The sequence below is a fragment of the Anastrepha obliqua genome, chromosome 1 (genome assembly GCF_027943255.1).
Source record: "Anastrepha obliqua isolate idAnaObli1 chromosome 1, idAnaObli1_1.0, whole genome shotgun sequence".
NCBI classification, from domain to species: domain Eukaryota; kingdom Metazoa; phylum Arthropoda; class Insecta; order Diptera; family Tephritidae; genus Anastrepha; species Anastrepha obliqua.
The window spans coordinates 140,764,384-140,792,378 of NC_072892.1; the positions used below are offsets into that span (position 1 = coordinate 140,764,384).

At 38.5% G+C, this 27,995-nt stretch overlaps 1 protein-coding gene across 1 annotated transcript in view; it reads right to left on the reverse strand.

Annotated features, from left to right (window-relative positions):
- The window catches only part of LOC129236331 (protein timeless homolog), a 153,807-nt gene that overhangs the window by 89,586 nt on the left and 36,226 nt on the right, over positions 1–27,995 (reverse strand). The window contains exon 5 of the mRNA XM_054870660.1: positions 6,470–6,655. Coding sequence (XP_054726635.1) covers positions 6,470–6,655 — 186 coding nt within the window. The remainder of the gene's footprint in view (positions 1–6,469; positions 6,656–27,995) is intronic.

Consider the following 27,995-nt stretch of genomic DNA (forward strand, 5'->3'; position numbering starts at 1 on the left):
TTTTGCCACTCTGAATTAGGTACCTTCAAGACATAGATTCTGAATGCCGCAACCGCTTCTTCAGGTGTCGAAAAACGTTGACCTCTCAGTTTGTTTTTTACGTACAGGAATAAAAAGAAGTCATTCGGTGCCAAGTCAGGATTATATGGCGGATGACCCATTAATTCGATGTTTTGGGTGCTCAAAAATGCAGTTATTTGAGCCGATGTGTGAGAGCTCGCATTGTCCTGGTGAAGAGTGATCCGTCTTTCCTCATTTCCTGGAAGATCACTGGCAAACAAATGGTTGTATACCACTCAGAATTTACTGTTCTGCGTTGTTCTAGTGGTACGGTTGCGACATGTTCAGTTTTTCCGAAAAAACAGGCGACCATTTGCTTGGAAGTGCTTCGTGCGCGAACAATAGTCGACTGCTGTTTACTTTCGAGTTCATACGCGTAAATCCATGATTCATCACCTGTCACGATGTCATAGACGTGTTTCAAAGCCCCGCGATCGTATTTTTTGAGCATTTCCTTCGACCAATCGACACGAGCCCTTTTTTGAGCGATTGACAAATTGTGTGGGATCCAGCGCGAACAAATTTTTTTGACAGTTAAATGTTTATGCAATATTGAATGTATGCTGGTCCCACTAATGCCTAAGATTGTCTCAATCTCACGTTAGGTCACATGACGATCTTGCAATGTCAGTTCGCGCACAGCATCAGTGGTTTTCGGAACAACAACTGATTTTGGACGACCTCCACGAAATTCGTCTTGGAGTGAACTACGACCACGATTGAATTCACCATACCATCGATAAACACTGGTCCTTGATGGAACTTCATCGCCAAAAAATGAATTAAGTTCATTCATGCAATGTTGCTAAGTTAATCTATGTCGAAAGTTGAAAAAATAATCGCACGAAAATGTTCACGATTTAATTCCATTTTTGGACCGACATGAATCTTTTAAGTTACTGTAAACAACACAAATAGCGCTGGTATTTCAAAACGTTCTGAGCACGTAAAAGCCAACAAATGTCAAGCTTTGCGATACAGCTGTCAGTTGGCAGATTTCAGCACCAGGGTTGCCAAATCCCGAAATATAAAAGGCACCATTCGTACTGGTACCATCGCGAAACGTCATGGATGTGGTCACCAAAAGACTGTCACGTCACGTGAAATGGTTCAATGAACTCACAGTCAAGCCTTACAAGATCCAAAATGTGCATGAACTCACACTAAAACAACAAGTCAGACTTGAGAGAGCGAAGGAGTTACTCCGTTTGGCCGAAAACGGTAAAATTCCAAACAAAAATCTTCAAATTGAGCAATTCGTAAACTCCCAAAACGATAAGGTTTATTCGACCGACCGCTCATACAAGAATTTGAGTCATCGATTGGCCACCAGGAGACAGCACCCGCCACAGGTAATGTTTTAGGTCGCTATAACAGCAGATGGGCGCTCTCCAATCTTTTTTATCGAGCCTGGCGTCAAGGTAGATGCGAAATATTATCGGTAAAGTGTTCTGGAGGTTGCTTTGAGGCCGTGGGCAGACAAGGATTTTGATAGCAGACCATGGACGTTTCAACAGGACTCGGCACCGTCTCACAAAGCTCGAGTGAACCAAGAATGGCGAAAAAGCAACGTTCCGAACTTCATAAAGTCCGCACAATGGCTCTCCAATTCACCAGACGCGAATTCGCTGGACTATTTTCTTTGGGCCATTTTGGAGAGCAAAATCCGAAATAAAAGGTTCTACAGTTTCGAGGCGCTGAAGGAAGCCATTGTCCGCGAGTGAGCCAAAATACCTGCAAGTCACATTCGAGCTGCTTGCGATTCATTTCTGAACCGTCTCGAGGCCATAGTCAAGACAAAAAGTGGTCATATCGAACAAAAGTAAATTGATTTTAAATTTTGTATTATTTTTACACATTTTTTACTTTGAATTAAATAAAAATAGTTTTCCAAACTAAATTTATGGCCGTGTTAGTTGGTTACACTTCGAGTGCCGGACCCTGTGAGGGCAAAATATAAAGTTCTTAAACTCTCCATACAAACACTTGGTGTCACTATGAATCAGTTTCTGGCCTAAGTGCGATCTACAGGATCAGCCAAGTACAACCTACTCTAACCTAACCGATCACTGACCGTTGGTACACAGCTATTGTCATAGACGTATGTATGTATGCAAGTATATTTTGAGATAAGTTTTTCAAAATAATACTCCATCACACGGCTGTAGTTAGCAACACAATTGAATAGTGTACAAAACAAATTTGCGCATTGTTGTACACAAACATTTTTTTAACTTAAATTTTTGTTGAAACTTTTCCATGAGAAACTTTTCAAAACATCACAAAATAAGAATACTCTGCTACAGTAGAGGAACTTGGGACAAACCCCTAAACAAATTGTATTAACGGCGACATGCAAAGTTTAGCAAACTACAAGCAACAAGCAACTGGCTGTCCACAAGACTTCTGCTTTCAGTTTTCCGCCAGAAGTGGCCTACCAGAAGACTGCTCAGCTTAGACTTCATAACTATTTGGCACAGTTGAGTGACGCACAGCACAGCAACAATGCACAAATTAAAGAATGGATAAATAAGTGAATGAGCGGGTGAGAGCAACAAATGACAACATTTCTATAAAGCGCCATTGTTGGTATGCAGAAACTAATTTGAAAGTAACCAAAACAATTTTAAAGAAATTTTTGTTATACCAACAACCAGCAAAATGCACGTACGAAGGGTGCACACGAAAAGGGTCTACAAAAAAATCTCAGGAAGAGAAATTGCAGTGAACCAAGTAAATTGTCTGTCAGCTAACGGAGAGCGCCTGGACCATATGCAAGCGCACCAATGAGCGATGGCAAGGACGACAACGATGTTGTGATGAACACAACGTTGAACGATGAAGACAACAAAATACCAGAGTATAAAGAAATTTGCGAAATTTCGTTAGTTATGAATGGACAATGCCACACAAAGCGACAACTACAATGGACGCTCCTACTCGTAGTAGAAAGCTGAACAAAACGGCGAACAGTAGCCGTCGCAAGGGGCATGCTGAGCAATGAAGTGCAACACCAACGGGCGTCCAATTGCACTTCGCCTGCCTGCCTAGTCGCCTATTCGTCTATGCGCAAGTGAAGCACTGAAACAATAGAATCTTTGTAGTTTTAAGCGGAAGAGAATAAAAACAAAAAAAAAATATTCACCAACTTTCGACCACTTCCGATTGTTGTTCTACCCCCTACCAAACACAAAGAATCATGAAACAGTTCAGCAGCGCGGAGCGAGTTGGGGGACAAGGGTCTAGACAGTATTGTGGTTGGGCTGAAAATCGGATGTGAGTGAAAGCATTTTGTCAGAAACTTCCGCGCGCGCACTAAATAAATTTAATGTAGCAGCAGACAATAAAATTTGACCAAGAAGTACATTGCGATCGTTAAAGTGTGGGCAAAAAAAAAACAACAAGCTTTCTTCTGGCTGTTAAAGTAGAAGCTAAATTTTTTTTTATTTTTTTTTATTTTTTTTTTTTCATTTTATTGGTTTGACCAAGAGCGACTGTAATTTTCAATATTGTTGCTTGGTATTCAACGTACAGTAGCTCTTAAAAGTAAAGGCGTGAAAGATTTAATGAAAGTGCAATTGGAAATTTATATTTTTAAATTAAAACACATACGGCTCGAGTTGCTGCACAGTCGATTGATGTAAATTTATGAAGTGAGCCAAATTGGTCTAGGAAATTACGCTAAACAACTGTATGTTGTATTATCCAAGAGAAGTATAAGAGAGAAGTACTAGGAATGACCATAACGAGACCACTGAATCTCAATGGCTAAATGTCACGAGAATTTCGGGAATAGTTGATGCGAAATTTTTTGTTTTTTTTTGGATTAGTTGGTGCGTGACTACGATTCGGAATACGTAGATTCGAATCTGCCTGCATCAAACACCAAAATGAACAAAAATTTTTTTCTAATATGGTCGCCCCTCGGCAGGCAATGGCAAACCTCCGAGTGTATTTCTGTCATGCAAAAGCTTCTCATAAAAAATATCTGCTATTCGAAGTCGGCTTAAAACTGTAGGTCTGTACTTTTTGTGGAAAAACAACAAGACGCACACTACAAATTGGAGGAGGAGCTCGGCCAAACACCCAAAAAAAAATTATTTGTCTTAAATATTGCATTTCGAACGGGATTTCGTTAAAATCGTTAAAAATGTTACAGAAAGCCCATGGCGAGTGTACAGGGTGAACGATATGAAGTGTTAACTATTCAAAACACCATAACTTTTTTGTGTGAAATTAGTTTTTATTGATTTCAAAGACAAAATTGTTAAAAATGATTACAATTTTAACATTTATTCACTTTAGCTCGATATGACCACCTTTTGCCTTGACTATAGCCTTCAAACGGTCAAAAAATGAGTTGCGTGCTGCACGAATGTGATCTTGAGGTATTTTGGTCTATTCTTGTATAATCACTTTTTTCAGCGCATCCATACTGGCATATTTTTTAGTCCTCACCTTACCTCCCAAAATGGACCAGATGGAATAGTCCATCGGACTTGCGTCTGGCGAATTCGAAAGGCGTTGTGTGGACGAAATGAAATGTGGAACATGATTTTTTAACCATTTTCCCGATAATAAGTCGCATTCACTTTGAAACCAGGCTCGACAAAAGCGATTGGAGAGCGTCCATCAGCGGTCACTGCGGCCCAAACCATTACTTGCGATGGGAAATTGCTTCGAGTGGCCATACGTTGGCTCAAATTCTCATATGAGCGTTCGGTCAAGTAAACACGATCGTTTTGAGTGTTTATGAACTGCTCAATTGGGAAATTTTTTTCATCAGAAAACACAATGTTAGGAAATTCACCACGTTCGTGCAAGCGCAACAACTCCTTTGCTCTTTCGCACCGAACTTTTGTTTGCTGAGGTGAAAGATCGTGTGCTTTTTGGAACTTGTAAGCCTTGACCTTGAGCTCATTTTTCAATATGCGTCCAATGCTGTCTTGCGATAGTTTCAGTTCTTTGGCCATTTTTCTTCCACTTCGACGTGGATTTCGTTCAAGTCCAGCCTTCACTTTCCGAACCCTTTCTGGCGTTGTTGCGGTTTTTTTTGGTCCAACTCCATAGCGTTTTGCAATGCTACCAGTATCATTGTAACGTTTTATAGTGCGATACACAAATATTTTATTCACTTTGAGGTGACTGAGCTCACGAACAATGGCTGGTTGTGATTTTCCAGCCAAATATAACGCAAGTTCTAAGTTCTCGTTCCAAGAGAGTTGAATTTCTTTCAAAAAATTCATCGGAAGAAGGTGGCTGAAAACATGCTTGGCAAGTGAATTCGGACCCAACGTTTATCCAGCGCATCATAACAGTCATGACAGATGATGAGACGAGCGTACATGAGTTTGACATGCAAACCAGTCAACAGGGGACTGAATGGCGCTATCCACATGTGCTGACTTGCACTGAAACCGCCATTCTCAATTGCAGTTAAAATTTTTTTTATTTCCACTCTTTGTAAAAAGCGGTACTGAGCTGTTGTATTTGCGCCGTCCCATGGCATGTCGGCATGTGCAAGCTCGCGCAACATCGACATTATCCAAATAATCTTTGGCCAATCGCAACCTCTGCCTTTCTCGTGATGCCAGCTGGTGGTTTTCAAGCGTGCGACCTATCCATCACCCTTTCTGCGCTTCATTTGCCATGGATGGGTTCCTCATTCGTTGATCTCTTCATCGCCTCGTCAATTATTACATGTTTTGCTTTATTGTGGTTGACTCACATAGCCTTCGTCTTGCTACTTCTCCTAAGTCACTCACAAAGAGTTCACTTTCATTCTCGTGTAAATCACTTACTTTTTTCAAACACTGTTAATGCAATGAAAAACTATTTGCCGCAACGTTGTCAAGAGAAATACACTTTGCGACCCAAACCAAACTGAAACAAAGATATGACAAGCTAGAAAGAATGCACAAAATGGAGCACTTAAAATTTAATGCATTCTTTGAGGTTAAGTCATAAAAATAGAATTTAACGACTTGCACCAACACAACAATACCGGCGAGAAAGTACATGAAAAGTGCAACTCAAAACAATACTAAATCACTCAAATGCATTTTACACGTCTGCTTGTGAAAACTCGCTAGAAAAAAAAGAAATAGAAAACTTAACTTTAGCTCCAAGGAAAATTCGCAGAATTTGCAGAATTTTTCTGCATTTCATTATTTCGAAGTACGTCCATTTTACGACATAGAATAGCAACCAGTGGTCAATAAGCTGATTCCAGCTGACTTACACTTGACTACAATACAGACTTGACTGCCCTCAACGCAATACGGGCAACAACAATTCATATGCCTGTCAAACAAACCAGCTTGTATCTAAACTGGCGTCCATCAGTATTCCAACTCAAGTATTTTAACCAATATATTTTTACTCGTATTGCTGCGGCTTTTCTACTCACCTCACCAGCTCCAGTTGCATTCCGCTCAGCCGATTGAATTCCATGAAAAATCGTATCGCCCACAAAAGGTACGAATCATCATGATTGCCCGTACCAGCATTGCGTTCCAACACTCGCCTGACCTGACGCACCAATGTATTGTAAGCCGAGCGCAGGACTTCAATGCAGAACTCGCGCAGACACAAACTGCAAAAAAAAACAAGCAGAGCATAAATAGATTGCATGAGAAATAAAATTGGAAAAAAGCAAATACAATGGGATAAAGAATAAAGGCACAAATAAGTATGAATAAGAATGAACTAAATTGAAGGCACGAAGGCGTGCTTAAATGGGATTGTATAGCAGCAGGTCGCTGAGGTTTGCGATTTGTGATGAAACTGCCACATCCGGCGTGGCATATGAAAGGAATGCGAAGGTATAAATGATATAAATAAATGAATGTTTAGCATGAATTATGGATTAAATGGCAGAAGGTATTTACATTTGTGAGGGAATAGGAAAAATAAATTGCTTTATTTGTATATGTGAGTAATGTAGAGTCTGTGCAATTACGCTGTCGTATTTACTATTTGTAGTATCTGTAAGGAGGTAGTGAATAACCATTAGGGCTGGTCGATTTAAAAATCGCTCATTCCTCTGTGAAAATCTTACTCTAGGGATCAAAATAAGAAACTTTGCCGAAGGAATCATACCTCTAAAACGAATTCTTATGTCCCCCAATTTAAAAATATCACCATTTTTGGCCTTTACATGAAAAAATCAGCTAAATGGCTATGTTTTTTCTTTATTTTTATTTATTTATTGTATAATATTTATTATTTATTTATAATAATATCTATTTTTTCTCTTAAGAAATTTATTTAGTCAGAGCATATGTAAATGAAAAACTTAATTTAAGTGAGTTATAGAAAAGAAACTAAAAAGTTCGACCCAAATTGGGGGACATCAGAATTCGTTTTAGAAGTATGGTTCCTTCGACAAAGTTTCTTATTTTGATCCCTAGAATATGATTTTCACAGAGCAATGGGCGATTTTTTTGCCTCCCCACAAATCGACCCGGCCTAATAACCATATAACCATACAAGAACAATTATATGTTCTACTTAACTGCTCTACTTTTATTTTATAACAACACATTGTTGAATAAATTTTATTTAATCATAAAAGATCGCAATATGATTAAACTTCTTATTGAACACAGGATAGTTTTGGCTATATTGGAAGCAAATGCATATCGTTCCAATTTTTAGTGCCCGCTGTTCAGCCTTGAAATCCAACGGTGCTACTTTGGACTAAGTAGGCAATTCCCGGCTGCATCATCACGGCAGATGGTGGAGCAGATGAAGATGTCAACTGCAGGCTAAACAAAGCAAGGGCGGGATTCGGGCGAATGCATTCAGTATGGGCGAATCCGCAAATCTCATGGCGCACTTAATTACGAATATTCGGCTCATGCGTGAAGTCCGTATTGTTGTACGGAAGCGAAACATGGCTGGTCTCTAACACCATCACACAGAGGTTACACTCTTTCATCAACAAATGCCTCCGTTCATCTGCAGAATATTCTGGTCGAACACTATCAGCAACGAGACGCTGTGAAGATCGACGAATGAGGAACCCATCCCATGGCAAATCAAATGCCGAAAGTGGCGACGGATAGGCCAAACGCTTAGAAAACCACCAGATAACATCACGAAAATGGCACTGGACTGGAACCCGCAAGGGAGTAGAGGTCGTGGTTGACTAAAAAACACTTGGCGAGTGTCGATGATGCGCGAAATGCCGTCATCTCCCGAGAAGAGTGAACCAGGAACAAAAAAAAAAAACGCAAAAATGTAATTGAGTAGTAAATTCCTCTCGGGACGACAACGTCCGATGAGGCGTCCCTTGGAGTATTTCTACGGAAGATTTTCGTACCTTTGCACGTTGGTGACGGCGAACATCGTAGGCGATAGAACAATGAGGTGTATGAGCTTTGCGACGACATAGGCATAGCGCAGCGAATAAAGATCCAGCTGCTACGCTGGATGGGTCATGTCGTCCGGATACAAGGGCTCCGGCTCTGAAAGTATTCGATGCGGTACCAGCTGGTGGTAACAGAGAAAGAGAAAGGACTCCTCTGTGTTGGAAAGACCAGGTGGAGAAGGACTTGGTTTCACTTGGTGTGTTCAACTGGCGCCGATTAGCACGCGAAAGAAAAGACTGACGCGCTCTGTTAAAATCGACCAAAATCGCTTAAGCGGTTATCGCGCCAGTCAAGAAGAAGAAGAGTGCCCTCTGTTAGTGCTGACACCTTTCAATCCGGAATTCTCACTTCTTCTATCCGAAATTCCTTGAATAAGTACAGGTAATGTTCTATTAAAAACTTATAATCCTATATAAAATTGGGTATATCGTAAATAGTGGTAAGAAAATAATGACAATTTTTTTATTGTTAGATTTTAGCAGCCGTTAAATTTATCAATGACATCCGGATGCCAAGATATACAATAAGTCTTGCCATTCGATCAAGTATCGTTTCACGGCTGTCGCGGAAAGAATGGAAATTATTAAGCACAAAATATAAGGTGGCGCAAAATTAATCACCCTATCGGAGGATTTATAATTTTTACAAATGACGTCGTGTATAAATCATTTTTGACACTTGTGAACGGGACAGCTACAATACACAAATAGACAAGAAATGAAGGGCTTTACGCAAAATAAAAAGATATCCATCACCCAAAATTATTATTATTTTATTTAGCAAAACGTTGTTCAAAAACAAAATTGGACGATTAATTTTGCGCCACCTTGTATATGCGGCACTTCAGCTCAGCTATACAGAAATACTAAATCCGGAAACTAGCATTAAACTATGAATCCGGCTTTTCGTCAAATAATCGTCTTCTCGTGTGGTGACCCCATTTTTGGCTCAGTGGCTACATGAAAAATAATTAATATTAATAAAATTAGGAGTTTGGCCGAGCTCCTCTTCCTATTTGTGTCGAGCGCCTTGATGTTGTTCCACAAAATGGAGGAACCCACAGTTTGAAGCCGACTCCGAATGGCAAATGGTTTTTACGAGGATTTTTTTCATGTCAGAAATACATTCGGAGGTTGCCTGACGAGAGACGACCGCTATTTGAATGGAGATTCGAATCTACGCACTTCAGAATGGTAGTCACGCACCAAACTATTTGGCTACGGCGGCCGCCGGTATAATACGGAATCGTTTTTTGATAGCTTCATCACTGCAGATGAAAAATGGGTCCTGTGCGGTAATCCAAAACGTAAAAGGCAGTGGCTCTCTCCGAACTGTCCGATCGGACACAAGGAACTGCTAAGACAGATTTACATCCCAAAAAGTCGCTATTGTATGTTTGGTAGGGTATTCGTGGAATTGCCTGCCTCACCCACCATACTCGCCCGACATTGCGCTATCGGATTTCCATCTATTCCGTGCACTGCAACACTTCTTAACAAACAAAATATTTCAAAATTTGGTTGATATGAAAAATACCATCTCCAGATATTTTACTGAAAAATTAATTGATTTTTATCGATTCGGCATTGAAAATTTCCACTCTAGATGGCAAAAGCAAAAAAAGCAAGGTTTTTGAAAAAATTATCAAAAATAAAATATCCCTGTCCCTAGACACCCATAAGATTATACCAAACGAGCAATTTGGATTTAGACAACATCATAGTACGACTCATCAGATTAAACGAATCTATAATCACGTCAAATCTAACTTCGATCACAAGAAATCAACCGGTTTAATGCTTCTTGACGTTGAGAAAGCTTTTGATTCGATATGGCATGATGGTCTTATTTACAAATTAATAAATTTTAAATTTCCCTTACCACTAGTAAAAATCATAAATTGCTTTTTAAAAAATCGTTACTTTTGCGTGTCTTTGAATGACGAATACTCTGACATGATCGAATTACCCGATAGAGTTCCCCAGGGATCGGTACTTGGTCCTTTACTGTACATTATTTATTGCTCTGATTTTCCCAAATTAGCCAATTGTTCATATGCTATGTATACAGACGACATTGGCATATTTTATTCGCATGCGTTTGGTAACCAAATCGTAACCAAACTTCAAGATGCACTACAAAACATGGCAGACTACTTGTGTACTTGGAAAATAAAATTAAACATTGGTAAGACGCAAGCTATCTTTTTCACTAGAAAAAGAAGTCATTGCTTTATACCAAGTACAGGTTTGAAATTAGGTAGTTATGATATCCCGTGGGCCAATACCGTACGGTATCTGGGGGTGATTTTTGATAAAAAAGTATCTTTTTGCGATCATGTAAAGTAGATACAGGAGAAAGTAAATTTGGCAATTAAAATGTTATATCCCTTAATAAATAGACGCTCAGGCTTAAGTAATGAAAATAAACTAATAATTTATAAGTCTATATTTCAGCCAATAATATTATATGCCTGTCCAGCCTGGAGTAATATCGCAAACTCACATGTTAAGAAACTGCAAATCTGCCAAAATAAGGTACTCAAAATGATGCTACGACTCCCATGGCATTTCTCCACCAGAAAGCTTCATGATGAATCAAAAACTAAGATTTTGTCAGATCAAATACAAAATTTGACTAAAAGATTCAAAATTCGTTCCAGTTTTTCGGACAATCTGCTAATAACTGAACTTTCTTAATGTTCAATTAGGCCGTGGTACTTAAATGCGTATAGATTAACCCTAGCTTGTAAGATGTAAAGCGGAGGTTTTTCATAGTAGCTTTTTCCTTCGAAAAAAAGAAAAAATCGTTTAAAAAACCAAACCTGTGATAAATATATAAATATAATGATGTAGAATTAAGATTTATATCATATTCTGTAAATTGTGCCATAACATAAATATTGCAACGTTTTTCTACTTAATAAACTCTTATCTATCTATCTTATCTAATATATCTAGATGGCAAAAGGTTGTTGCCAACGACGTGATTACATCATTGACTAAAGAGAAACAAATTTTAATTTATTTATTTATTCGAATTTATTTAATTATATTTAAGGTTCTGGAAATAGGAGCATTCTGAACATGAAGGGATTTTGAAAGCCCAACATAGAAGAACACCGACCTACGCAGAGCTCTGGCCGGAATATTAAAGAAAATGCTCTCAAAAAGCACCGGACAGTCAACAGCACCACGGATTAAGTCGAAAATGAATAGGATCCAAAAAGCGTGAATTACGCAACGCACAATGTAAGAATACTTTCTAGATTCGTTCAATTCTAGCAGCATGGCACGAATAATACCGATACCAAATGAAGGATGCTTACTCCAGTTTGGAATGCACAAACGCCATGTACAAAAGCTTCAGGGTATAAGGATCGTAGAAATCGGAGCTATAACACCTAACAAAAGTAAGCTTGGCGTAAGATTTGGCATTAGTTAAATTTATATGACTAGTAAAAGTAAGCTTCGAATCAAATATTACACCCAAGTCTTTAATTTCACTTATACGTGTCAGGGGGTTCTTGATATGTGATAAGAGGAGTCAATAACAGTGTCACGCTTGGAAAAGGTAATTTGGAAGCACTTATTTATGTTGAGCGATAGACGATTATTGATACACCAATTGCTGAAATTATCTAACTCAATTTGCATCAATTTAGAGTCGAGGGAGCTAGTAATCGTCGAATAAATCTTAATGTCGTCTGCATAAAGCAGGAATCTTGCTGATGGGAAGCAAGAGTGAATATTATTGATAAACAGAACAAAAAGAAGCGAGTGTAGAATACTACTTTTTGGAACCCCAGATCAAGCAACGAAGGGAAGAGACCTAACGTTGTCGATGACGCCCAAACAATGTCGATTCTGCAAGTAAGATGAGATCCAACTTAAGAAGGCTGAGTGGAAGTCAATGCAGGCTAATTTTTTTTTTAGTATTATTAAAGGCCTTAGAGAACTCGGTATAAGCGGTGGCAACCTGGTGCCCTTATTGGAAGGCAGCGATACAATCATCTGAAAATACAGCTAAATTAGACATTGTTAAGCGGCCCGAAAAGAAGCCATACTGCTCCAGACGCACCATATTTTTGACAGCAAAAAGCAATTTGTCCTGGATGATACATTCAAAAAGCTTTTGCAGTGGCGGAAAGCTTTGAAATAGGCCTGTAGTTACTAATATCGCTTTTATTAGGTACCACTCTTGAAAATGGCTGAAACGAAAGTCAATTTCCAGGCATCAATAAAAGTACCCCATGTTAGTAATTTGTTACAGATTAACAACGGAGGGTATAGTAAAGAATCACACTGCTTGAGTAACACCACAGAGAAACAATTAAAATAAAAAATTTGAAGAAGATTTAAGAGGAGTAATGCCTCTAAAGACATCTTCAGTGGACAATACTAGCTTGCCGAAGTCAATAGATGGCTGTATATCGAAGAAAACATTTGCCTCGCTGTCAGAGGGCGATGCAAAATTGGACTTAAAGAACTCAGCGAAGAGATTAGCGGCATCGGCTGGAGTATTAGCAGCTTCGTCACCGTAAAAAATTACCATATTTTCCATTACTTCTTTCTCCAATACAAAGAAAAAACCTTAAAACCTTTCTTAAATTTTTATTTCAGAAACAAATAAATTACATGTTGATGGTCCACCCTGTATGTAATTGTGCACCTTTAAGCTTGCTGAAAATCATTAAGTTTTTATGTAGTCTTATTCATATACATTTTTTTAAATAATTTCTCATAGCTAAATGCTGAAAAATTACTTAAAACATAACACCGACCTTTTAACTCACACCAACTAATCAAAACTTTTTCGCAGCTCTGATTGAATTCTGAATTTCAAATGGCACACTCAACATTAGAACTGAAATGATAAATGCCACAAGGTCAACTTAAGACTTACGAGTGCTTATTTTCACCCACTGGCAGAGTGCAATATTTTCAAAATGCTTAAAAATGCATTAGAAAGGAAAATGAAAACGAAAACGTTTCGCAGAGCGGACGCGGCAAGGACAAACGCTTATTTACGATACGAGTAGCCTCAAATACTTTAAGCGCACATGTGCAGTTATAATGTGTTCGTATGTATGTAGTAGTGTAGAGACGTACAATCCAATACGGCGCCAAAGTATACGCGTAAGGGGTGTGACTGACTTCGGAGAGCTAAACTCTAAATTTGGGTTAAAATAAAAATATGATTGTTTTTTCCAATATTGTTTTTTTTTTCAATATGATTTTATTTTGCAACTATTTAGTGGATCCTGGCGTTTCGTCACTGCGAACAGTTAAATTACTAAATTATACGCATAAAAATGCAGACCACGTAAAAGAGTCCTATCTCCCACATTTCGAACAGTTTCGACTAGTTTTCTTCATTTTTAACGTAAATTTTTTTTTTCCTTGTTTAACTTTAAAACTTTATGCAAAAATTAGAAAAATTGGGCAAATTGACATCAAAATTTCAAACTTTTAATCAGAATAAAAACAAGCCCACAAAATTTTGGTTTATCACAACTCAACGAGAATTTTCAGCCGCTTCAAATTATTATACTAAAATTTAATGGAATAGAGAGTTTTTTAGAGAAATATTGCTTAATAGTTGTCGAATTTTTATAAATCTTATGATTATGTTGGTCTCCTTGCCGCGGGGATGAGGCTTCAGTGGCGATTTAACCCCCATGCCATGAGGGCTAACTCACCACGAACTAAGAGGGAAGCTCCACATGGGGACTGGCTAGTCATGCATCCGCGGAACGGCAGAATTGGCTCCAATCCCCAATACTCCTACAATACCATACCGACGTTAGTCTGCCATGATCGACGTTTCTCTTTGCCAAGGCGAGCAGCGCGGACACTCATAAAATGCATAATGTTAAAAAAAATCGTAACCTCGGATTGAGGCAGAATTAAGACAAGACCCAATGCTACAGGAAGGTCAGGTTTTTCGGCAGGAAAGACCACACACACGGGTGGTGCCAAGCCTGTGGCTAAGCCAGGGCCCAGCTCTCACTCCGTCTCTTCAGGGATTGCTCCGTGGCAGAGAGGTATATTACTAGTCACCATCCCAACCCTGTCTCAAGACAAGTTGTCTATGACATTCCATAAACGTCTGGTGCCAGAAGTAGAGCCCCGTCGTAACTAAACTCCCGGAAAGCAATGACGGCCCTGTCCTAAGACAAGCTGAGCTTGCTGTCTTCATCCCTCCAGGTAACACGGGAACTCCAGAAGGAGTAACACCCCGGACCACATGGCTCAGCCAATGGTTACTGGAGCTTCTTCCCTTTTAACATAATCACTGCCCCGGATACCCACTCCCGAAAGCAAATTTGTGCTTTAGAAAGGTACTATCGCACCAAACGTTCAGCGTTCAGGATCCTGGGGAGACTGAAGAATATCAAATTAGAAGATCTGACGGAGGAACGTTCAGTCTCCAAGACGTGGGCTGAAGCCTACATTGCCAAACACCGAGAGAAAGCTAAAATGGCTTCTGCGCATGGGAAGCGCAAAAGATCGAGTGAGGGAACATCGACTAAAGCCAAAAAACCTAAGGGCTCCGCCACTCAGACAACTAACACCACGATGAAGAAATCTTCATGATAAGCCTCTGAAAAGTTTACAAAGACATCCTGCAAGAAACTCCAGGACCCCCACCCAGTTTCTCGGATGTGGGTTGGTATCAACAACGCGTCAAATTAATTAGTTGCACTGATCAGCGATCGGTGGACCTATACACACTGGCAATAAAGCGCATAGAGGAGCCTTGGCTGGGGGCCCGCCTCGATGTGGCCCTCCGAGAAGACATCCCCAATCGGCCAAGATCTAGAGCCTGGATACCAGACTTCTACACCGAACCAGAGGAAGTGTTGGAACTGTTCAAACTAGGCAACCCTGAGCTACCTACCACCGATTGGAAAGTAGCAAATATTGGTGAAGTAAATGGCAAGAGAAGGCTAGCGCTAATCATCTTGAATGAGGAATCAATGGATCCACTCGCCAACCAGAAATGGAAGGTAGATTACGGTTTCCAATCACTGACACTCTATGTTTACAGACAGGATGTCGCCAGTAAAAGCAACAGTTCCGGAGCGTTCGAAAGCAAGTAGCTAGCAGCAGCTGCAAGCAACCGACTACAAAACTTTAAATGCGTCTTTAACAAATTTTCATCATAATTTCTCACTTCTTAAACAGAATTTTTGATTATAGAGTTTTATGGGGCATTAAATTTTAAAAAAGTTAAGTGCAAAAATGCGTTGATTTTGAAAATTTTGAATTGAAAAAAAAAAATGAATAGGCAGTTTTCAAGGCGCATTCGTTAAAGGTGGTGGCACTATACCAACAACACTTTTCTGTACGTTTGATTGTCAAAGCAAAATATTGAGAAACTAGAAAACAAATAATGAATTCGCCTTGTTTCATTCTGAGCTGACAGCCACATGGACACGGCGAAAGAAAAAAAAAACAACTCAGCCGATTTACCAACACCACCTCTAATACATAGCTTCGCCTTGGCAGTTTTATAGTGCACTGACAGTTTGAAGTGCCTCAAAAGTCGCGCAGATTTATAACGATTTTTTTGTTGCTGATGTTTTGATTTTTTTTCCTTAAAAAGACCTTTTTATATGGAAGAAAGGTTCATCGCTGTAAGCAAAACAAAAATTTCTACAGTCAATGCTGTTTTGAGACACTTCAAACTTTTCTTTATTACACTAAAATAATTGGATTATAAAAATGCATATTAATGTTTTTTAGTTGTTGAAAAATCTCGCTTTGATGTGGATTAGTGTTATGAGCTGCTTGGACCACATATAGAAAAATCGTCCTGGCCACTCCCAAGTGAATCATAATTAGAGTGACATTCCCCACTTGCGTGGACTTCTACATATAGAACCATCCTCCTCATAGGCATTCAACATTATCCTTCAAAAATATTTGAAAACAATTTATCCAAATCTTTAGGACATACCCCTTAACACTCAAGTTATCAGCGTTCCTTTCCCACGTATGAACAGCCACACATGTGGCGGAAGTTAAAGAGCTACGGAGATTTTACTTGAAGAAGATACAAATTAAATAAATAATAAATACAAGTAGAAGTGACTAGAGTATTTTCATTTTGTTGTGCAGTTAGAGATTAAACCAAGGCAATGCGTATGTATTGTGAGTGTGCGTTGCCGGGCGGGCAACTGCGAAAAAAAAAAGAAAAAAAAATTGAAAATTAAATGATTCATAACGCGGAGCGAAGTAGTTACGAGAGCGGCAAGTAACACATACATACTTGTATGTATACATATGTAGATATATTCATATGTATATGTATGCATTAAGCATCGGAAGTCTACGTTCCTATGATGTGATATTGAGTAAAATGAGAAAAATTTGCTTAAACCGGCTATTTGTTTGTTTAATTAAAAACTAATACCGGTGAGGTAGGCAGCAGCACGGTAAAACGCCTTGTCAACAGGGGAGCTCCTCAGGGAGGGATCTTATCCCCTTTGCTGCGGTTACTAGTTGTCAACAATATCCCTACCAAATTCAACCGAAAGGGAATTAAGCAGTGGCGTATGCAGATGACATAGTGCTTATGGTTTCAGGAATGTTTCCAACCATAGGCAGTGAGGTTATGGAAGGAGCTCTGGTATTACTCAGCAATTGGGCCACAGACTGTGGTTTACATAAGTGTAAACCCGAGCAAAACTGAATTGATGCTATTCACTAAGAAAACCAAGATTCCAAACTTTAATACCCCAAAACTAAGCAGCATTAGTCTTACGCTAACCCAACACGCAAAATGACTAGGTGTTATCTTAGATCCCAAACACAGCTGGAAGTCCAACGTAGAGCACTTTACACGTGTAGGAGAATGTTGGGTAAAAAATGGGATCTTCAACAAAAACTATCCAATTGGTCCTACACATCCATTGTAAGGCCAATAATATTAACATATTCCGCACTAGTCTGGTGGCCCGCAACAGAAAAGAAATGCAACCGAACCAAGCTGAACAAGATACAAAGAACAGCGTGTATCTTAACTACAGGAGCGCTTAGCATCAGTCCTACTGAAGCGGTCAATATACTGACTCATCTATTACCATTAGACTTATATATAAAAACAATCGCCAGGTGCAGCGTGGTGAGACTCCGACACATAGGAAGCTGGACAACAAGATCGTACGCTCACAACAAGATCCTCCTACAGGGACCCTCGCTGCTCAAAAACAGATCAGACTACACTGTCCCCGACCTTAACTTCAAGAAAGCCTTTACGGTACGTTTTCCAATGAGAGCCGAATGGGGCAAAGGGAAGGTGATAGGAAGATAAGATATTGAAATCTACACTGACGGTTCTAAGATGAACTGTGATGTGGAAGCTGGTTTCCATTCAACATATCTCAGTAAATTCGACTTCCAGACTATGCCAGCGTATTCTGGACAGAACTATCAGAGAGGCATGTAAATCACAAAAACTCTGCAAGGAAATTGGTGCAAGAGTAGCTATCTTCTCAGACAGTCAAACAGCTATAAAGGCTCTAGATTCCAACTCCATCTCATCCAAACTAGTCTTACAGTGTAGAGAGGAACCAGAATTGCTTAGTCATTGGCTTGAAATCACTTTGATATGGGTTCCCGGTCATAGGAACATACGGTGTAATGAGATAGCGGATGAGCTAGCAAGGAAAGGTTCGACATTAGACATAGCAGAGGCGCCTCACTCAACACAATAAAAGCATCCATTGCTTCGTAGAATCATGCTTTAGCCGAAAGAAGGTGGAAGCAATTAACTATATATATTACAACAAAAAACACATGGCCGTCGTACAAAATCCGTCGTATAAATACCAAGGTCTAGATGTTCTCGACCAAACATTTCACGCATCACTGTAACCCTTACAGGTCATTGGAAGGTATGGGATCATGCAGCCAGTCTCAACGTCGCCTTCAATCCGATCTGCAGAAGCTGTCAAACGGAAGGGGTGAAAGAAAGTCTTTTCCACAACTTATATGAATGCCCAGGGTTAGCTAGGGCACGGACTCGCTCTTTCGGTAAGCCTTTCTGACAGCAAATTAATGTGATGTGAGACATCGAGATAAAGAATTTCCTTCTATACTTGGATATCTTACGCTAACCCAACACGCAAAATGACTAGGTGTTATCTTAGATCCCAAACACAGATAGGAGGGTAAAGAAAGCGAATATAGCATTTAACACTAAAACTTTACAAGGAAGTTGGTGCACGAGTAGCTATTTATATAGCTTTTCAGACAGTCAAACAGCTATCAAGGCCTTAGATTCCAACTCCATCTCATCCAAACTAGTCGTACAGTGTAGAAAGGAGCACAGCGAATGTTGAAAGTGTATAAGGACGTTTCGCCATCAATTCGTAAAGTAGAAAGACGGGTTGCTGAATTTAAACGTGGTCGTACAAGATTGGAAGACGATCCTCGTCAAGGATGTCCAAAAATAGCAACAACAACAGAAATCACAGAAAAAAGTCAGGATATCGAATTGGAAAATAGTCGAGTGACTGCAAGAGATTTACCGTATTTTTCCGAAAATAAGACACCATCTTATTTTCTTTTTTGGTCCAAATTACGCGCAAGGGATTATTTTCAAGTGAGGGCAAAAATAAAAGTATATTTATATATTTATATTTATATACTTTTATTTAATATTTATTTTTCATAGAATACAGAAATTTAAATTTATTCAATCACAGTCATGTCATTTTCTTCTGGAACATCGTCATAAATAAAATTCTGAATTATATTCTGATTTTCACCCAAATCCATTTCCTGTTGAATCATTGGTACGAATTGTTGTCATGTCTTGCGGTATAGTTGTCGTTAAATGAATACTTTTTGTCTAAGTCACTATCAGTTATTTGGGCCTATGAATTTTTTACCCAATTCACAACTTTTTGTAAGCCTGGTTTTACAAAATTACCTCGATGATTTCTCACCATTCTGTTTTCAATATAGGTATTCATTGATTTCCATCCGATATCCTTTGATCCTTGAATGGCTTGCTTATTGCAATGTCAAGTGTTGGGAGGTAACCAGTTATTCCTGCCTGAACCATTATTTGATCAGTCTTCCTCTCAGCAAGAAATTTCTTCATGTCTTTAGCGCGATGAGTACTGGCTGCACCCCAAAGTAGTAAACCTCTATTCTGACCCCTCAACAATGGTGGCAGCATGAAATCAACCCATTTTCTTATAATTGCTTGAGTGCAGCAGGCTTTTTACTGTCAATGATATAAATTGCTGAAACACGTTGAATCTGAACTTTTTTTATCTTTAATGATTAAAAGTGGTGATACTTTTTCGCCATCTACACGAATCGCCAAAATACAGGTAACACGTGCACTATTGTAACCGGTAAAAGGAACGTAAATTGACGAAAAAGCCTTGTGATGAATTGTCGTTTGAGCTCGTTGTCCTAGGAATACCGTGGCAATCATGTTGGAGAGTTAGTTTTTCGAAAAATCGATGCCATCAACAAAAAGCTTAAACGCAAGTGCGGGCTCAACAACTTCATTGTCTTCCAGCTTAAACAATGTTGTTGGTCTCCTTAGACACAGTTCATATCGTGTAAGGAAGTTGTCCAACCAGTTCAATTGCTGTTTCAAGGGCAAATATTTGAATCTTTGCCCTGCGTACAACCAAAGCCATTGCTCCTGCCAGCAATCCCTTCCCAGATGCAATCTTCCAACTCAGCAAATAAAAGCTGTTGACCTAATTCAACTCTGCGTTTTTTCTCATTTCCTTGGTCCACCAGCTGGCACAGGTAGTCGTAGTCTACAGGCCATTTACGAACCATAGGGAGATCCAGCATCTTCTCTTTACAGAATGCTTCAATGAATGCTACTTATTTTTAGAAAAAGACGGTAGTAGAAGCCCTAGGCATTTCATCGGGTAGTGCAAGCAAAATTTTGACTCAAGTATTAGGTTTCAGGGAGCTATGCGCACAATGGGTGCCGCATTCGCTAACAATGGAACAAAAACACATTCGAAGGCGACTTTCTCAGCAACATTTAGAGCATTTTCGAAAAGATAAAGTGGATATTGTGAGTCGATTCACCACCCTGAATGAGACTTGGGTCTATCACCATTATCTTAAATCAAAACAAGATGCTAAAGAGTGGTGTGAGCCTGGTTCTTCGGCTCCGAAACGAGTTCGTGTCCAGAAATCAGCAGTCGGCCAAGAAGGTATTAGCATCAGTTTTTTGTGATGCGAAAGGAACTTCGTTTATGGATTACTTGCGAACTGGTAAAACCATAAATTCTGGCCAGCTTTTAGACCAGCTGAAGGGAAAAAAATCGTGAAAAAAGATCCAGTTTGCAAATGAAAAAAATCTTTTCCATCATTTTTCAGCATTTTTGCAATCACTAAAATCCATCAATTAAATTCCAAATTATTGGGGCATCCACCGTATTTACCAGAGTTGGCCGAGTAGCGACTTGCATCTGTTGCCAGTCTTAAAAATATTCATGCGTAGAAAGCATTTTTCGTCAAATGATGAGGTCATAACAGCTGTGGAGGCGTATTTTCCAGCACTTCCAGATACTCAATTCAGGAATGGAATTCATAAATTGGAATCTCGTTGGAGCAACTGTATTGATGTTCAGGGCGACTATACTGAACAGTAAAGTGTATTCAAACCATAAAATTGTGCTCTTCTTATCGAACCGCAAAACTGAATGAACAAATTTTCATCATAATTTCTCACTTATCAAACAGAATTTCAGAAAACATTTAAGTATACAGTTTTATGGTGCATTAAATTTTGGTACAATAAACTGCAAATTTAAGGAAGTTCAAAATTTGCGTAGAATTTGAAAATTTTGAATTTTGAAAAAAAAAAAAAAAAATTGTAGACAATTTTCTAGTGCACTGATAGTTTGAAGTGCCTCTAAAAACGCGTAGATTTTTAACAATGTTTTTCTTTTTTTTTTTTGTTGATGACATTGAGAAATTTCTTTCTTAAAAAAAACATTTTTTATTTGGAAGAAAAGCTCAGTGCCGTGAGCAAAAAATACTGTCAGAAATCAACGCGAATTTTGAGGCACTTCAAACCTTCATTTATATACTAAAGTGAATGGGCTATAAAACTGCTTACTCAACTTTTTGTTTTTTTTTTTGCAATAATTCAAAATTCAAGTAGCTTTATTAGATAAAAATTCAATACGCAATAGAACTGTATACTCAAAAGTTTTCTAAAAATTCTGATTAAAAAGTTGAAAATTTTTATAAAAATTAGTTGAATTTTTCCAATTTCGTACAAAGTTTAAAATTTTGATTCGAATGACTTTTATTAGGGAATGCACTCAATATTAATTGTAAATCACTTAAATTTAAATTTAAAAAATTCAAATTTTAAAATTTATAATCACAAGAAATGTGGCTTTTTTGGGATGGGTATAGGTACAAAAAGCAGGCTAGTATTTATGTGCAAACTCTAAGGCAGTTACAAACGATTTCATCTTCAAAGCAACTAAATAAATTTGCAATTTACCATCGTTGCTCACCAAGTAATCTATTTTTGCAGCAATTACTCTCGAATCTATCGTTGTTGCTGCTTTAACACGACCCGGCGTGTAAAGCGTGCTGCAACGTGTTTTATGGCTCCTTTATCCTCAACACGCAAGCACAACTGCTTTGGCACGCTGGAGTAAAGGCAGAAAAGTACTCAATTAGAGTATGGATTTCACGGTGAAGGGCTGAAGGGCCTTCTTGTCATTTGTGTACCAGTATGTGTGGGTGTATGTATAGAGAACTCTCTCAGATACTTTTTGTTTGATTTTATCTTGGCAGTTTTTTTACTATTTTTTTAATAAGTTTTTTTCATCGTCCCTCTTTATCCTAGCTGCTCTCATGTCAGTAGCGTTGCTGTTTGGAGTTGTTGCATTGTTGTGATTTGCTCTGGTGTAGCCTGCTACCGCACACAACTGCAAGCGACAGCTGCATATTGCCCATCGTCACGGTTCAAGGTGGGTTCAAAGCAATTGAGGCGAACGAGAGTTGTGCTACAAAATGAAAGCAAATTATTTGCGCCATTTTATTATTACTTGTGGCTATTTTTATTGCCATGCGATGTGGCGTTTCATGGTCAACGTTATTGTTATTATCGTTGTTATGGATTTTATGCTGCTGTGCTGTATTGCTTGTCATTTGCAATGGATCGCTTCGATTAGCTTTTCTTGACTTTTCTCTTGGCATTCTTATACGCTTATTATGCGGGCGCACGTTTCACTTGCAGATATTGCAATGTGGTAACTACCAGAACTACAATACTAAAATGCCGATAAAAGGCAGTGAGTGCAAAAAAAAAGCGAGGGTAATAAGGAAATACTTGCAAAACAGATAAAATAGAATCCAAAACTAAATACTAATACAAAGACCCCTAAAAAATTTATTATACACATTTGTTTAACATTTCCTCACAAAAACGAATGGAAAAATATCGATACTTGCGTGCGTGTAATCATTTACACTTTTCAATATCAAAGCATTTATTTCATTAGCGTAGTAATCCCATTTATAACTCCTCCATAATCATTGCGAAATTGTAAAATTCTGTATACTTTTTGTATTTACAACTCTCTGCCAACACAAATAACCCGGCAAATAAAGCTCAATCACTGTTGCTGCTAGCCACCTGGGCGTATGTGCAACCTCACGAATAATAGCCGTATGTTTGCGCTTTGCCAGCTAATAAAAGCTGCGGTTAAGCCAACCCGTGTTTTGTGTGCTCCGCACTTTAGCTGATGCATATCAACAACATGTACAACAACACCAGCCACCAGTCAGGCAGTCAGGCAGTCACATCGCTAAGGTTCATCAAAGTCACGTGTTTTGTGGAAGCTCTTATATTTATTATTTCCCCACGTTCACACAGTAATTTTGTTTTTCTTTTTGTTGGTGTCTCTACAATGCAGTGATTTGTGGAAATAGAAAGGGGATAAAAATGTTTCTTGTACGCAAACGAATACTTACAGTGACGGGTAAAAGTTGCGGCATCATTCTAAGGAAATGGGATTTACTTAATTTATTTTCTTATCTCTAATTTGAAAGGTCGGCGGCCTCGGTAGTCTAGCGTAAGTGCACTAGCCTGCCATCTCTGAGGTTGTGGGTTCGAATCCCACATAAAGCATGGTCCTCGCAATTTCCAAATTTACCTACTTTCTCTGTTTAAAAAAACAAAAAAAAAACACCAAAAATCTCATTCCTCGACCCCAAAAACTTATCTTTCCATCTTTACTCCAGCGCATTATTTGCATTGTGTCTGCTAAAAACAAGCAAAAACAAAGAAAAACATATAGTTACACATTGCATCAGTGGCGTCAACAAGAGGAAGCGGGCAACCGCGGTAAAGCGCAGACACACCAAATTTAGCGAAGTTCTTAACCATCTGTGCGATCCTTCTGCCAGAAATATGTGAAACACAGATGGAGGTCCTATCAGTAAGAAGGCGTTGTTGCTAAGCAACGACAGGTGGGCTTTCATACTATTTAGGGCTGGTAGCGGCAGGCTAATCTCCAACCCTGTCAGAAATCAAAATAGATAAACGAAACCAACACAAGACTGAGGCTTGTCGAGGCCCTATCCTCCCGAGAGAAGTAAACAATAAAAAAATTGGAAGATTTATAATTTTTTCCAAATGGCATCGTAAGTCAATCATATTTCGCACTTGTGAAGTGGACAGCTGCAGCATACAAACACAGACAATGAAGAGAGCGCGTAAAGGTTAGAATAAAAATTTCCATCGTTGAAAATCATTTTTTTATTTAGTAAAAAAATTATTAAAAAACAATCCATCCTTAATCAGCAAAACTATCCATAAACAACATGAATTCAGTGCGTACTGTATCTTCTCTGGTTAGATTAGATTTAAATTTACTGGAGGTTTGCACTTCTCGCTCATGGTTTTTCGTGCCTCTACTCATCACTGTACCTCGCCCAGACCCAATTCCTAATTTTTCGAATAGGCAGAAGTCACAGGGAGCCATATCAGGCGAATACGGTGAGTTTTTGAAGGTTCTAGTCAAAAAATCAGTTACAAGAGTGGATGGATGAGATGGTGCATTATCCCGCAATAAGCGCCAGTTTCCTCCTTAGCGGCATTCAGTGCAAACTCGACGAATGCGATGCAACAAAAGCTTCAAAACGCCAAGATAGAAAATTGCATTGACGGTTTCGCTCGTTGGCACGTCTCCTTGTGGACAATTCTCTTCGAATCGTAAAAACAAATGAGCATCGATTTTTTTATATTTTTGACTTCTCCAAACGCCAGTTTTTGGGTGGTGGCCCGTCTCGGGCCTTCCATCCGGCACTTTGACGCTTAGTTTCAGGTTCATGTTGGAAACACCACATTTCATCACCCGTTAGAATGTTGTAAAGGAAGTTCTCGTCTTTTTTCGCCTCTAATGAGGTCTTTCGAATGTTGAATTTTGAGTAATTTTAGCGCCTCGGTTAACTTGTGCGGAATGAAACGTGCACAGACCTTTCGGAAGCCCAAATGATCAGTTGAAATTCGATAAATTTACGAACAATTTCGAAGGAGTTTTCAGTGATTACTGATTTTGGACGGCCTTAGCCCGTATGTTTATTGTCATTTACGTCCTCACAACCATCTCTGAAACCTGTAAACCACTGATGAACTCTGGCGCAAGATAGACAATCATCGCCATAAACTTTTTTTATCAATTCCAATGTTTCCGTAAACATTTTACCGATTTTAAAACAAAATTTGATATTATGCCGAATGTCACCAAGCTTTCACTGGAAGTCAGCTAGGGATGTAACTTCTAACACGGAAAAATAAATACGCTCTAAAAGAAGAGGGAAGTCAATTGCACCACTGATGATAGCAAAGAATATTTCTTCTATTCTGTAACGACTTCAAATTTATTAAGTCGCATCTTCCGGCATACGAAGGCAGTGGATCAACAAAATTAAGCGATCTGGGAGCGAAATGAAGAAAATTCTTTCGAGTTCGTTCTAGTACAATATATTAATATGGGAAGTGTGAGCCGACCACCACATAAATACACCGCTCCAATGTTGATCGTACAGCCGAGGTAAATAGTAAAGTGTAGGGTCTATGGAGCAATAAAGTCTGAACCAAATTACCGGATACCGGCAAGTGTAGTATATTATATTACTTTAAAATTTTATAATTTAAATGACTCAGAAATAGGAATTTTCAGTCAAAAAGTATACCCAGCCTCAAAAGTTCATTAATTATTGTGAGGCGCAAGTATTTCATGCAATGTGAAGTAGCAAATAAAATGAATAAAAAAAAGAAATACGTCGAAATGCCCAAAGTACGAGGTATCATCAACATCTTGGCATTACAGTCCGGGGTGGACTGTTGCTTCCTCTACAGTAAGCCTCCATTATTCTCGACAGCCCGCTTTCGCACTATGTTGTGAGATTCGCTTCTTTCGTATATCGTCTTCCACGTCTTGCAACCATCGATATTTCGCCATTCATTATTACTTTAGCGTTTGAGTGTATAAGAGTCATATTGATCACATTTATGTATTTTTGTGGTATACCCAGTACTTTTAGGTGATGGTCAATATATTTTCTGTTGAGTTTATCAAACGCTTGCTGAAAGTCCACAAAGAAACAGTGCAGATTAATGTTGAGCTCATGACATTTTTCGAATATCTGCGACATGATAAAGCATTGATCTGTTGGCGAGTGTCCGCTTCTAAAACCGCAATGATAATCTCCTAAGACCTCTTCTGCATACACATTTAGTTCGTCATACAGTATGTTTGATAGAATTTTGTAGCTCACGTTGAGAAGAGCTATCCCTTTATAATTTACACTATTTTAAACTATCTATCCCCTTTTTTATAATTATATTCTTTTATTTTATAATTTTTTTATAAATTGGGACTATTAGGTTTGTATACCATTCTTTCTCTTCTCCAAATTTGAGGTTTTCACATGAGATATCTGTCTTATCAACTCTTCTTCGCCGTACTTTACGAGCTCTGCATTTATAGAGTCTTCACCACTTGACTTGTGGTTTTTCAACTTCTCTATTGCTCTTTTCAGGTCACTTTTCAGGTCGGGTTCTTCTAGCCTATTTTCGACCGGGTATACAGTACCAATAGGTGCGTCATCTTTATTATGATTTAAGAGCTTATTAAAATATTATTTCCAGATACTTAGCACTTCTTTTCTATCACTCACTAAATCACCATTTTTGTTACGAAGTACTCTTCCAATAAAATGCTCGACGTTAGTCCAAGCATCACAATTCAGATATGCAGTGGCTTGCACTCATTCCATTAAAAACATCCAAATATGGACATGCCCTGTGCCAAGCCTGATTGCGGCTTATTGAGGACATTTACCTTTAAGTTTTGAGTTTTGCAGGATTAATTCACTTGAATTGCTTTGCTGTTGCAGCTGCCGGCAAAAGTCAGGTAGAATCGTCATTTAAAACGAAGGTAGCGAAAACGAGAATTTGTCCACAGCAAAAGTAATTGAATACTTTTCGTTGATTTGATTGAATTTGAAATGAAGCTAATTTACAAAGCAAACGAAAAATGTGCAACGCGAAGGGGAATGTAAATAGTAAAATCTGTGTAAACATGTAACGGGTGTTTCTTCTAGGTGTATAGAACTTGTGATAGAATTCCTTATTATACTTTTTAATCAGATTAAAGGAAACAAGTTCAAGTAAAAAATAATAACAAGTCTTATGCAATTAATTACACTAGGAAATAAAATAAATAAAAATAAAAAATAGCAACAATATTTTATTTATTTTTGTGGTTCGGCATAAGCAGAAAAAAGTGGCGGTTCGGGAGGAAAATTTATGTTAAGAGGGGAGCCTGGTTTATAAGGTAAAAAAAATCAATTTTGTTTTCGTTTTAAGCGATTCCTAATATATTTCAGAATATTCACACAAAGTTACAGAATCTAATTCTCAATATTTCCGTAGATACAAAGCCCAAGGTAGGCAAGGGTTAGGTAGTTACGCTGTGACCGGACAGCTATAGTACAAACTTTATCTTGTTTTCTCGACTTTTCACTTTTATGATTTCTTTGAATTAGCGTACATGAATGAAAAAACACTAATGAACCTTTTGAAATGAATCATAGCTTGTTCCCTTCAGTATTAAATTCTCTTCTATTTGAACTAACAAAATAGATAAAAAAAATTTTCAAGACTTTTATACCAAGTTTAAGTGAATTTTTTTTTTATAGAAAGGCATTTTTTTCTTTAAAACGGATAAATTAGTTTGAGATCACTCTTCCACAAATTTCTTGGATTCATTGCTGAATCTTAAGCGATCCGGAAGAGTATGAACCTTATCCATAGTCAGTATATCGCAACCCAATATCGTAAGTCTGATTCTGGAAAAAACGCCGGACAGCTACAGATAAAAAGCTCTCCAGTGTCGTCATTCTCAAGACAGTATAGGCATATCAGGCTTTCGAGAACCCCAATGGCAACCATATGCTGACCACGTGCGTTGTGTCCAGTGATTACACCCACCAGTACTCTCAGGTCCTTTCTGCTGAGTTTTAAAAG